Source organism: Podarcis vaucheri, assembly GCF_965113315.1.
Source record: "Podarcis vaucheri genome assembly, chromosome: 10".
In the NCBI taxonomy this organism is placed as follows: Eukaryota; Metazoa; Chordata; class Lepidosauria; order Squamata; family Lacertidae; genus Podarcis; species Podarcis vaucheri.
The window spans coordinates 27,528,563-27,541,962 of record NC_138748.1 but is presented as its reverse complement, the minus strand read 5'-3'; the positions used below and the strand labels follow the sequence as shown (position 1 = coordinate 27,541,962).

Sequence of the window (13,400 nt, the reverse complement as noted above, 5' to 3'; positions counted from 1 at the left end):
TCTCACAGTGTTATGTAGTCTACAAGTAAGACTTATAGTAGTGTGTGACCAGTGGGAAATAAACTATTCCTATGAGGGGTTGCCATCTTTTTTCACCCTGGGCGTCTCAAAATGTTCACATTGCACAGCAACATAACTGGTTCAGCAGTGATGGAAACTCGCTTCTCCTGTTTCTCAGTGCACTGCTTTCTCCTCAATATTACCAACCAGCTCATGATATTTATTAAAGGTAATGGTAAAGGGATCCCTGACCATTAGGTCCAGTCGTGGCCGACTCTGGGGTTGCAGTGCTCATCTTACTTTATTGGCCGAGGGAGCTGACGTACAGCTTCTGGGTCATGTGGCCAGCATGACTAAGCTGCTTCTGGAGAACCAGAGCAGTGCACGGAAACGCCGTTTACCTTCCCACCGGTGTGGTACCTATTTATCTACTTGCACTTTGATGTGCTTTCGAACTGCTAGGTTGGCAGGAGCAGGGACCAAGCAAGGGGAGCTCACTCTGTCGTGGGGATTCGAACCACGAGCCTTCTGATCAGCAAGTCCTAGGCTCTGTGGTTTAACCCACAGCGCCACCTGCATCCCCCCATGATATTTATTACTATGAGCTTATTCCTATAAGTAGGCATTCTTCTATGTGTCTGTGTCCTCTATATTTATTACTTGAAATAACTTTCCAACCCCCTCACACTGCAATACAAACATAAATACGATGTATTCTATGCACATCAAGTGGAATAAGTGGCACCACAGTGAGGCTGCAGAATGGTTGCTGCGTTTAGCATGACACTCCTTCATATGAGTATGGCTAATTCTTTATCAAAAGGCTGCTGGTGGCTCTGTCTTGGCTTCCAAGGGATTCTCTGTGTAAAGGGAGCCTTAAAGCTTATGGCTGAAAGTATCAGCTGCTGATTCTTAACCCATAAGCCACCTGTGCCTCTCACATAATCAACTTTGGCATTTTCTTTAAAATATCATACACAATTATTCTTGGTTCACTGTAATTCTGTATGAACGTCTGAGACAACTTTATGAAGATGACCTAGCTGCAAATGTAATCTGCTGAAGTCACGTTTGAACAGGAAGAAACCTGCAGCAAGCAGAAAAGACAGGCCTGGAAGAGGCTCTCAAGGAGCAAAAGTACCTTATAGAACTATTACCATCGCCAATTATATCTACCAATATTTAACCTATTCACATTATAGATGGGCAATATGAAGTTGAGTGTCTGCCTTTCAGAAAGAATTTAAAAACTATTACCTTTTGTAAGACATCTAAAGCTGTTAGAACCGCTTCTTGCAAACTTGTTAGAACTGCCTCCGTGTATGATGGTAGGATGAAAGGGGATGCATCTGAACTGATTGGAACAGAAACTGCACCATGTAGAATAACACCCAATTTTTGGAGATCATCCATACTGAAACCTGTTTTGATGTGCTGGTAAAGGGCTGGGAATATCTGTATTAAAGCTGTTAGAAAAGGCTGGCTGGGGATAAAAGTCATTTTATCGCAAGAAACTGGAGGCTTTGTGCTTTCTGAGCCAATCCTAAACCAGCTGTTCCAGGCAGCCCACCAAAGATTCAAGTCTTCAATTTCATCTGTTAATACAGGAGGTTCTGCAACGTTATACCTTCCAATCCTTTCTCCTATAGAATCAGTTCTCATAAAAGATCTTCCAAGGCCAGTGGCAGTCACTGTTCCTATGAGGACAGGCACAGGCATATTAATAGCAGGTGGTGTGTCAGGTTTTTCAGTTTCTCTAACAGGGGACACAATTTGTAAGATTTCCTGAAAGCTTTTCAAAGCAGCCAGAGAAACTTCGTTGTTTTTGCTGAGTGCAGCTGACTGGATGTGATCAAGAAGGACATCCCAAGCTTGAGAAAAATCTCCTGTTGGGGAAAAAGAAGTTTCAGAAAGCGGTCCATTTCATTATCATGCCCCCCCCTTTTCTCCTTTTTAAAAGTGACTTTTAGTAAGTGGCATAATAATGAACGATACATCGTAAGAAAAAAGCTCAGCAGGAGAAATCAGAGGATAGGTGTGCTATATAACCAAGAACACACTGTTACAAGGCAGCATTTATGCCTGCCAAAGATCTGTGGTTACAGAATGCGTAGTATATTATTTGCACTTATTAGTTGCATTTCTTTTTTTTACAGCATGTAACTCAAAGTGATTTACAAAAATAGCACATTTGAAAAAACTAAAACAGAGTAAAAGCTAAAAATGCATTTGTATTTATAAAAAGTCAGGACTAGAGTACCCCACCCTCTATAGGCGGCCAGATAAGGCCAGGCAACAGAGGGTGTGTTGTGACTTGTTCTGAGATTATTTTATGATGAATGGTGGGATACAAATCTTAATAAATAAAATAAATCAACCTATAACTGTGGGATCTTCCCCTGCCCAAGTAAAAAATATTCACTGGCCATAAACAAGCAAAGAAGACATTATACCTAATGACTGTAGCAGGTATCTCCTTGTGTTAAATATTCTAGCTACTCCAGCCAACGTTAACACCCATGTTTCAGCCCACTGTTTCTCTGCTGTATCTCTTGAATGGTGAATGAGGATATTGCCACCACCAGACTCAATCTTCTCTTTATCAGCAGTTGTAGACGACTCTCTCACTCGATCCAGCAAATGAAACAGAACCTATAAAATGAAGCATTCCAGAACTTAATAGTCTAGCTGTGCCCTGCAACTGAAGCTTACAAAATAATAAACAAAAATGTGGGCAAGTTATTTTCTTTCTCAGGCAAAGTATGTTAAAGATTCCAGTTTACTTAAATCGACCAACACCAACATTTTTAGCCTATAGATGTTTGCTCAGAATTATCAGTACATTTCAACACCATGTTCACCTGGAAGTTCACAACCACACTTAAAATAGTCTGCGCTGACAAGCACTCCACTACGTTTTCTTAAAAAGTATTTGCTGAAACATGCCTGACACTGACTGCAATGGGAGTTCATAAAAGTGTGTTCCAATATCAGTGACTTTGTAGAAAATGTGGAAGCACATATTTCAAAAACTGCACAGCTTCCATCTTAGCTAAGATGCATATGAAGCAGAATGTCATGAATGTTGAGATAAGAGAGACAGAAAGGAAAAATAGATTATGCATGAGAAGGAAGTTGTGCATCTATAAGGCAAATTATTAAGAAGCCCATGTTGCATTTTAAAGGAGGTTATATGTCTGGAAAGGCTAAAGCCCACTGAATTACTTGGCAAAAGCTGGCAGAAAGTCAAACAAATGGATTGGACACTAAGGACCAATAGAGAATAGGGCGATTTCCTCTTGCAGTAAATTATACATTGCAGCCAAGATAATTGAAACTGAAAAACAAGAATACCAAGCACACATAAATACAACTAGGATAAGACACAGTTGTGATATTACTGTTTTAAGATGTATGGTTTTTGTATTCTACCTTCCAAATAACTGTGTGCCATGTTGAGTGCTGAAGTAAAGTTCCATGAGCACCAATTGTAGAGAATAAGGTCTGCCCAGCACTCTTTCTCACGGCAGGCCGTGGATCCACACAGAGCTCCCCTAGTTTGGCATAGAGACATAGCCAAAGGCAGTCAAATGGTGGCGCTGGGTGAAAAGGGCGGTTCAGTGCTATTCCCTTTTCTTCTGCTTGTTTCTGTAGCAATGCTTCCTCTTTGTTCAGATCCTTTTCAATAATTTCACCTCTTTGGAAGAAATAGTCTGAAATGTTCCACTGCAAAAACAAAGAATGCATCTTCATAAATTATGTTTACAGAGCACAGAGAAGGGTGGCAACCATTCTGTTGAACTAATTACCCTAAAAATTGTGCCAAGCTCCATGCTAGTACTAGGTTTGCTGGCTAGTTTTCACATTTTTATGCAGGAAGGTTTTGGGAAGTGTTACTGGAGTGCTAAGTTGAGTTCCCTTTTAAATGGGTTTTTATGGTAGCTGGTTTTAAATACTACTTTAAAGAGCGAGGTTGTCTGAATTCTTTGATGCTGCTTTGGGTTTCATTTTTTAAAAATAAAGGAACAAGTGTAAATGAATGAATGAATCCAGCAGCAAGCGGTTACATCTAAGAACATATTCTGGTTGACCTGTGAATTATAATCCTGAACAAGCAATAAATAAAAGACCAGGCTACAATTTCAATCCTGCTGCACACTTAACGATAAACCATATTTTATTTGGGACAAAATAATACTCAAAGTATGTCATGCTGATGCTCCTCTTACTCATTTCTGGCAAGAAGGTCTTAGAACAGTTGTGCTCATTATTAATTTATACAGGACAGAACCTGTTACTTGAAATACTTTAGTTTTCCAAAGAAAGACTTATCTTTCATCTCAATGGACTCAGCTTTTCCTACCAGGTGCCTGACTCTAACTAATAAGCACAATCCAGAGAAAGTAGAAGTGGCTTAAATTACACCAAAAATCAATGGAAATTGACACTTAACTCTCCCTTGAAATCTGTGTCCAATCAGTTCCAAAAATCTCAACACCATAGAATACATTTTCTGGAACTTGCACACCAACTCCTTCTATTTTGTATCAATGAATCAGGAATTGTATTTCTCAATATCTGAAACATAAAAACCTGGGAGCTGCCAGTTGTTAAGGAGTTGTAGCTCTGTCAGGGGTAAACTACAATTCCCAGGATTCCTTTTTGGGGGGGAGGGAATGTATGGGGTGTGTATGCAGTCCAAGTCTTACAGAGCAATCCTATGCACATTTCGTTAAAAGTCAATCTCTCTGTTAAATTATGCGAAATAATGCTAAACATTAGAAAGTAAAGTTCACAGCTAGGGGTTAAACTAAACACTCACCAAGAGACCAATTGATGTTAAGCTAATGTTGAGTTCTTGATTGTGAAGCCCAAAGCTTCCAGCAACATCTACAACAATCTGTAGGCAAGTACATGGCATCGTTGGCAAGAAGTCAGTCACAACCAACTGTAGGCACTGGAATGCAGTCCTTATCAGAGACTCTCTATTAAGAAAGCAAAACAAAAATTTCTAGGTTTATCAAATGGTCATAAAATATCATACTACCAAACAGATGATTGCCCAACTGATACATTCAACTAGATACGTGGTAGTTCTGCATCAGTCCAACTCTCTGTGCTTAGCTGCTTACTATACAGACCTGTCCATTTTCAACATGCTCAAGGAAGCCAATCCCCTCCACCAAATTATGGGACGTGGGTGGCGCTGTGGTCTAAACCACTGAACCTCTTGGGTTTGCAGATCGGAAGGTCAACAGTTTGAATCCCCATGACGGGGTGAGCTCACGTTGCTCTGTCCCAGCTTCTGCTAACCTAGCAGTTTGAAAGCACACCAGTGCAAGTAGATAAATAAATACTGTTGCGGTGGGAAGGTAAACGGCATTTCTGTGTGCTCTGGCTTCCATCACAGTGTTCCGTTGTTCCAGAAGTGGTTTAGTCATGCTGGCCACATGACCGGAAAGCTGTCTGTGGACAAACGCTGGCTCACTTGGCTTGAAGCAAGATGAGCACCGCACTGGATAGTCGTCTTTTATTGGACTTAACAGTCCAGGGGTCCTTTACCTTTTACCACCAAGTTGTATGGAACTGGCAAGTCTACACATTGATGGCTTGTCACATGTAATACCACCATTCTCTTCGACTTTCATATGACCATTATGCAATGTTTTGTATGTGTGGCATAGGTCATTCACTTTACAGAAGCAAGAACAAACCACATGCACTAAATACATTTAAATACATAGGCGCCGACTCCTGAGGGGGCTCCCCCCCCCATAATCTCGGGCGCCCTTCCAGCAGAGCGCCGCCGCCGTCCCCCGCCTCCTCCCCACCTGCTCTCTCGCCAGCCAGCCAGCCAGCCGCGCGCCGTAGTCGGAGAGCCCCGGCCGTCCCCCGCGAGATTAGGGAATCCCCGGGGGTGGGGGCTCCTGCCTCGCTGCTTCGCAGCACCACCGCCACTGCCAAGGCACTGCCGGGGGGAATTTCCTTCCTCCTGGCGGTTTCAGCGGTTTAGGGCTGGAGCGGAGGGGGCTCGCCCTCTCTTCTCCGGCTAGCCCCACGTTTCCCGCATATCAGCTGTTCCGGAGCTGATTAATAGGCGCAGCACGCTCTCCCCTATTCGCTCACGAGGAGGCGGCGCCACTTTATTTGCATATTCATGAGCTTATTTATTATTCATGAGCTTTCCCGGCCCCCCCCCAATATTTTTTATAAGTCCGCGTCCCTGTTTAAATACATTTATGTACTAAATATATTTGAGAGTATTAGCTAAAAGGTTATAAAGTTTGGGTGAAAATAAGCAGCTTTTCTTTTCATATAAACACTAGGTGCAAAAAGATGAAGCTTAGAGGACATCAGAATATTTAATTTTTTTAGTTATGTGCTAGAGCCACAAAAAAACTTGTTACCCTAGGAATGAGGTTACTATATTTTGCACAATAATTTGGTGCAATAATTATATATAAAAAAAGACTATGGAGCAGCACCACAAAGTGACCTAAGAAACAGAAGCAGCAATGAAGATTAGCAATAGTAAATGTTTGCATCTTGGCTTCAAGAAACTCACCCCTGATCACTTCTGATTGCTCCCATGACTCCAAGTACCAAGGGCCACCCAGGTCCTAGACTGTCACCCTGGCTTTGCAAAATCTGTAGCACACATTCCAGTTGCTTGAGCCTAATATCAGGGTGATTGATGTTTGACAGTTCTTTCAGTGGATTTAGAAGCAGCAACTGAAGTCTCTAGAAATAAGAGGGAAGTAGAGACTGAACTTTAGTTACGAAAGCATCTTGAAGCTAAACAGCATCATACTCAGAAGTGACAAGCTCAGTGGGGAGGCAGGGACCTATTGGACACCAATGGCAGCTGCAGAGGGACAGAAAGTGAAACACTGAAATTCTACATTCCAGCCTAAATCCAGCCTAGGTTGCCTCAACTCAAAGATCCTGGCCAGCAGCTACTTTTCTAGCATATCATCATTAGAAGTGTAGTTGCAGCCAGATCTGTGCCAAAAGGGTTAGAAGAGAGGAGAAAAGAGTGGGAAAATATAATTGCCTAGTAGCCACCAGCTGTCTGTGTCTCCTGCTGCTTACTCATATACAGTGAAAAGTCCACACAAGATGCCTGGGTTATTGCCTCATCGTTACTCGACCTGATTCCCCCAATACCCCACAACCTCCATTCTGCAATAAAGCCTCCTGTTTATTGTAGTGCTGAATCTTGTAAAAAATAGTGAGCAGAACAAAGAAACAGAAACAGAAGCAACCCTACAACCTCCAGGTTGGGAGCCAACATATTGTTCTGGTATCTACCTAGCTAGGTATGAAGCTACTGTAACAAAATACTGGGGTTCCAGTTCTACACTGACTAACTTAGGAGTAAGCCCCCTAGGTCTGAATCAGCACACATAGGACAGCACTGCTATTCAGCTCAACAAGCAGCCACTTCTACTGGCTGGAAGAGCAGCCTTGACTCCTACAAGTCAGCTATGTAGGATGGGAAATTCCAGAAGCACAGACATTCCAGCTATATATTCATTACGTAGCTAACAATGCACAGAACTGTGGAAAATAACTTCTGATTCTTATTGACAATTAATATAAATTACACGACGACTGCTTGCTATGGAGCATAATTTCCAGAAGATTTTTTATTTCCTGGAGCGTTATTTTACCTGGTTCTGAGAGAGTGAAGGATCATGGTTAAATGTCAGCCCAGCCTTGATGAGAGACGTTAAAGCTTCTGCTCCCCATTCCCTCATCCGTGAGTTTGGATGTTGGCAAACCTAAATATACAATATAGCTTTCTTTAGTCAAGCCGGAATGCACATTAATAAATATTCAACATTAATAATAGGTTTTCAATCTATGAATTCTTTTAAAATACTGATAACCATAAGCTGATCTGGTACATATATACAACAATTGCTGTGTTATTATATTAATAGTAATTTCTGAGGCCCTTTCAGCATGCATGGTGCTTTGTAATTCTTATCTCATGTGGCTTCTGAAAATAGGAAATACAAAATACATATTTCTTATTTGACTAATAATTAATTCTAGGTTTAGATGTTTTGTATCTTAATAAATTCTCTATCCAATTCCAATGATATATGTGATTGCAGATTTACCAACTGTGCAAGCTGGCCCTAAGCTACAAATGAGTCATTCTAAGTATATCAAAATCTCTCTTTGCAGCTCAATCTTTTTCCTTATGAGGTTTTACAATATGATCTATTACCATCAAACAGCAAAATGAAAAGATTCACTCATTAGCACAAAGTCAAACAGTAAATAAGGAAGACAAACTTGCAAGAAAAACTTACCTTCTGCATAAAAAGAGAGAGGAAGCAGTAGGGAAGAAGTAAAAAAAATATGAAACCAAGACAACGAGCAATAATCTTTAATATATCATCACTGAGCTTTACACCATAAACAGTTTTAATACAGAGATACAGTGTTTCCAAAGTGTGCCCTGTGTGATTAGAATGGTTCTGTAATATTGTAAAATAGATGTTGAGAACTGATCTATTTCTCCAAGGGGAAAAAGCCTTATTGTTTGTCAAGCCTCTAAAACAAAACCATTTTTATGATGCCTATCAATCCTAAAAATGTGAAAAAGAGATATACACTGCATGTTAAAAAGAGATACTGCAGAAATTTTCCCAAATCCATACACGCATTTCCCTCCTTGCTACAGAGCCACGGCTGGGGGGGGGGGCAGGGTGTCCCAGGAATGTGGACTCCATTTCTCTTTATCTGGTCACCTGGGCTCTCCCCTAGGCCATGCATTCACCCCAGGCCACATCTCTCCCCAGTTCTGTTTCCACGCCCTCCTTCTGCTTGACTGACTGCTATGAAAATAAATCTTGCTTGCCTGGATAGCAGCAGGAGTGTAGGTGTGGGGGGGTGTACGCACACACTCTACACCTGACTTTCATGGGGCTGGAATGTAGTCTAGTATATAAAGGTAAGAGTCACATCCTTTGCTCCACCCACTTTTGCCTCTGGCCCCGCCCTCCATTCATAGAGTTAAACCTCGGTTGTTGAACGTAATCCATTCTGGAAGACTGTTTGATGTCCAAAATGTCCGACAACTGAGGATTCAAAGGGTGGTCGGCAAAGTCAATGGAGAAAAAGCTGTTCGGCTTCCAAAAAACATTCGAAAACAAGAGAATTTACTTCCGGGTTTTTGGCGTTCAGGAGCCGAAACATTCAAAAACGGAGCCGTTCGGGAACTGTATGTGGTTCTCCAGAACAACCCCCATGTGAGAATGCTGAAAAACCCCATTGTGGAGAATCACCACCTGTCAGGTCATCTTGGATTTATATTTTTTTCAACCATTAGAATATAAAACCTAACATTCTATAAAGCACCCTTATTACTTATCAAGTTACAAAGATCTCTGTAATAAAAAAAGGAAAGCTCCATGAATAAACTTATAAGAAAGGGTGTTGGTCTATCCTATAGAACAGGGATGTCCAACAGGTCAATTGTGATCTACTGGTAGATCCATGCGAGGTTTTGGTAGATCGCGGTCGATCTCTGGCTCCCATTCCTTAGCGTTGCTAAAACTGACTCCTGCCCCGCCCTGCCCATTGTTGTTTGATCTCTGGAAGGGAAGACGGAGCGATCTTGCCTTTAACCCCCTGTTCCTTGCCTTTAACCCCCCCCCCAAAGGAAGTCCCCCAATAAAGTTTTTTTAACCCCCTCAAAACTGTTTTTCCTCCCTTCCTATAAAAAAAGCTCAACAAGTTTGAGCTGAACTCCTAAAAAATGGGGGTAGAGCACTGCCAGTTTTTAATTCTGAAAGTAGATCGCAGTCTCTTCAGATTTGGCCACCCCTGCTATGGAATTTAAATCCAAAACTGCATTTTCCAGTAGGATCCAATTTGAAATTAAGATATGAGAATTTTGTGAGTTTTGAGACAAATTTTTTTCTTTCAATTCAGTATAAATGGTCGTACAAGTCCTTCCATTTTAGCCAGTGAAACTCATTGTGTTTCTATTTTATATATACATTTGTTATCTACAACCAAACTTTTATTGACAACTTAAAAAGACTATATTTTACACAGACTGCAAATGTCTATGCATTTTTCTGTTAAGGTAATCCTGGCATTTTAGCCAGCCATGTAATAACTAGAACAGACAACTACTTTATCCTAATCGTATAAAGAGCAATATTCCTATGTATCATCAGGATGCTTCCTTCACTAATTTGCAATTATGAAACAGCTTCTGACAAGTGATTCCCATAAGTGTTTCTATAGGATGGGATTACACATATGTGCACTTCAATCCATAAATGACCAATCATTCATAAGCAGTTAAATAAGACTAATATTTGACTTATGAACAGACATGTGCATAATTTCTTCCCAGGTGATGACTATACTAGCACAAGTGACTTATGTGAAATAACTATGGTATGCATGAGAACATTGCAACTATGTAATGGAGTTTATCATGTGGATCCTTTCCAAACTAATTACCATCCTACCAGGAGGAAAAGAACTCAGGCACACACACAGCCTTGTACCAAAAGTCCTTAGACAGCTCAATATTAGATATATCAGAGAAAGTGAACAACAAAGAGTCCTCTTTAATAGAGGTAAATGAATTCCGCCCCCTGCTTCCAAGCTTCCAGCATTCTTTGCATGGACATTCTCTTTACAGTAAATGATATTATGGGAAACTCCTAAGCCTGGAACTACAATGGAACAGAACTGGTTACCAGGAAGAGTAACTCCAGTCTCCATAGACGTCAAGGATACAGTAAGAGGTGCCTTTTCATTTGAGATTATTAAAATCAGTTTGACAGCACCATCTCACTTACCTAGAATTAAGTCCAACTGAACACACTGGTACTACATCTGAGTAAACATACACAGGATTGCACTGTAGGTATTATGTTCCTCCGTCTACATTTTGTAATATTTTCTAAGATACTTCAGCTTTATTTCTGCCTTTGCAGATGTATGCCTTTAAGTATGATATGTCAACTTGCCTGGGCTCTGCTTTTCAACATCATCAAAACAGCTTGATTTAATAAGAAGCTATAGAACCCACACTTAAATAGTGCTGAGGGGAAAACAACGCAAATTCTATAAGAAACAAAAAATAATCTAGAAACAGAATAGAAAATAAGATGAAATTAAAAACCAATGTAGCATAAATGGCTTTCAAAAAAAACACACCCTTATGTTTTTAAGTTTTAATACCACAGAGGAAAAATACAAAGGTTCACCTGAAGGTTATAAAAATATTGTTTACCTCTAGGAGATGGCCAGTCAGTGGTCTCCATAAAATTTCAATCCTATGCATGTTAACTAGTCCTGTTTCGAGCAACTTAGCAACAGCAAATAGTGATGGCTCCTAAGCATAAACAGAATTTAAAACAGTCACTTGACTTAACAACCTATTGCATTATATTTTTCCATTTAAAGTATTTATACTCTGCATTTCTACTTCCTTAAAACAGCTCATTTTCTGAGTTAGTTCCTAATGCTAATCTTTCTATTTGCTGTTTCGCCACATTTTAATATGGTGCATTTAAACTTTAAATAAACAATTGCATTAGTGTACCTTCCTGTGAAGCTCAGCTATCATGTTGTTATAATGCCCTAAATTCAATAGTAGAATCATTAGCACAATTCATTCTATATGATGCTGACTTAACAAATAATATATTGAACTGCAAAAAATTTAAAAACCAAAGCTAGGAGTTAGTTAATTTATAAAGCATGTCTGAAAACCAGAATAAAATATACTATACCTTATTATTACCATAGGCCATGTCCATTGCTTCCAGCGACAAGGAGCAAAGTGCATTTATTAAATGATGTAATGAAACATCATCCAGGTACCTGTGGGAAGGATCAATTATTAGAACTATTGCCAAAAGGGATTAGAAACAAACATTGTGATCTAAAAGTCAGTTCTCTTACTGTGAGCTTTCAAATAGCCTGGAAAGTATGTTGGAGATAACTGGTAAGTCAGTCATAACAGCTGTAGTTAGAACCTGAAAGGATACAATTAAATTATGTAAGCAAATGCATAACATAAAAATACAATGTGATTTATTCTGCTACACAGTAAACAAATTCTTACGGTGCTGACTTCCGGTGCGAGCGCGGCTCCAGCGGCAGGCGAGGGTTTTTTCCGGTGAGAAAGCCCTAGCTATTCTGGCCGAAAAGGGGGGTTTTTAGGGCGCAGAAAACCCCCCGACGAACCTCTGGAGGGTGTCTAGAGGTCTAGGTTCCCGGCGGCGTCAAAGCTGTCCGCCTGGTCGCCAGGTAACCTCTGGAAGGAGGTGAAGAGAGCGACGGTACGGGCAGCAGACAATCGGGCAGCCATTGCAGCGGCAGAATAGCGAAGCCCCGAGCCTGCAGGGATTAGCGCTCCGCTCTCAATACAAAGAAAACCGGATTTGCTACTTAAGACCTTGAGAACTGGTGATTTAAAACAATAAGAAAGCCTCCGGTTAAAAGGAGAAGATTCCGAGTTCAGCGGTTTGTCTGGCTTCAATGAAAAAGACGCAGCGCTGATTGCAGAGCCAAAAGTGAAAGTAAGCTGCCGCTAGCGGCTATTGTAACTGTCTCCCCTGTGTTTGTTTGGATTTGTGCCAAGTTAAAAAGTAACTTTCTTATAAAGAAAAAGAAGAAAGGGAGGAACAAAGGGGGAGCAGAGAAACTGTGTGAATTAAAGATCCTCAGTAGCTACAATAAGTGAAGTTATAGGAAACAGAGAGGACTATTGGTGAACGCTTTTGCGAAGAGACTACTAAGTTTAAAGAAACTTCGACGCCATATTAACTGGAAAGTAAGAAGGACCTCCGACGCCATATTAAATTACTTTAAAGTACTCTCAGATAAGGGGGAAAAGCATCTGAAGGTTCCCCTTTTTTGTTCACCACTGTTTTTGTTCACTTTTTTCTCTCTAAATTTTTGCTAAGGACTTTAAATAAATGAGAGTCAAATTTAAAAATTAAACTAAACCAAAGTGAACAGCTGGAAATAGGCAGTGTGGAATATGTTGTAAAGACTATCTCTCCCTAAGTTGGAAGAGCTATCCCCCTAGTGGCTGATGTTGGTGGAACTATCCTTTCAGTGTTTCAAACCAATATTAAGCTGAAATTTAGAAGGAGGTAACTTAGGCTTTGAGAAATATTTATGTGATAACTGTGTCGGAGAGATACCTCCTTTATTATTGGATTACATCTTTGGGATTATTCAGTTTTAATATTAAAATTTGAACTACATTGGATCATATTGGAAGTGGTAAGCTGACTGTAACTTGAACTAAGGACATTGCCTTTTGGATTACTCAGACTATAACTAGAGTTCTACCTGTTTAACGCTCTGGATGGATTAGCCCGAATAGGGGCAAGAAGGTCAGC

The 13,400-nt window shown here is 40.5% G+C and overlaps 1 protein-coding gene across 4 annotated transcripts in view; it reads right to left on the bottom strand.

Annotated features, from left to right (window-relative positions):
• Nucleotides 1-13,400, bottom strand: part of MON2 (MON2 homolog, regulator of endosome-to-Golgi trafficking) — a 64,327-nt gene that overhangs the window by 12,288 nt on the left and 38,639 nt on the right. For all 4 annotated transcript variants that reach the window (XM_082239428.1, XM_082239426.1, XM_082239425.1 and 1 more), the window contains exons 18-26: nucleotides 11,950-12,023; nucleotides 11,778-11,868; nucleotides 11,276-11,377; nucleotides 7,674-7,784; nucleotides 6,566-6,741; nucleotides 4,823-4,985; nucleotides 3,433-3,726; nucleotides 2,454-2,652; nucleotides 1,258-1,886 (exon numbers count right to left, since the gene is read on the bottom strand). In XM_082239428.1, coding sequence (XP_082095554.1) covers nucleotides 1,258-1,886; nucleotides 2,454-2,652; nucleotides 3,433-3,726; nucleotides 4,823-4,985; nucleotides 6,566-6,741; nucleotides 7,674-7,784; nucleotides 11,276-11,377; nucleotides 11,778-11,868; nucleotides 11,950-12,023 — 1,839 coding nt within the window. The remainder of the gene's footprint in view (nucleotides 1-1,257; nucleotides 1,887-2,453; nucleotides 2,653-3,432; nucleotides 3,727-4,822; nucleotides 4,986-6,565; nucleotides 6,742-7,673; nucleotides 7,785-11,275; nucleotides 11,378-11,777; nucleotides 11,869-11,949; nucleotides 12,024-13,400) is intronic.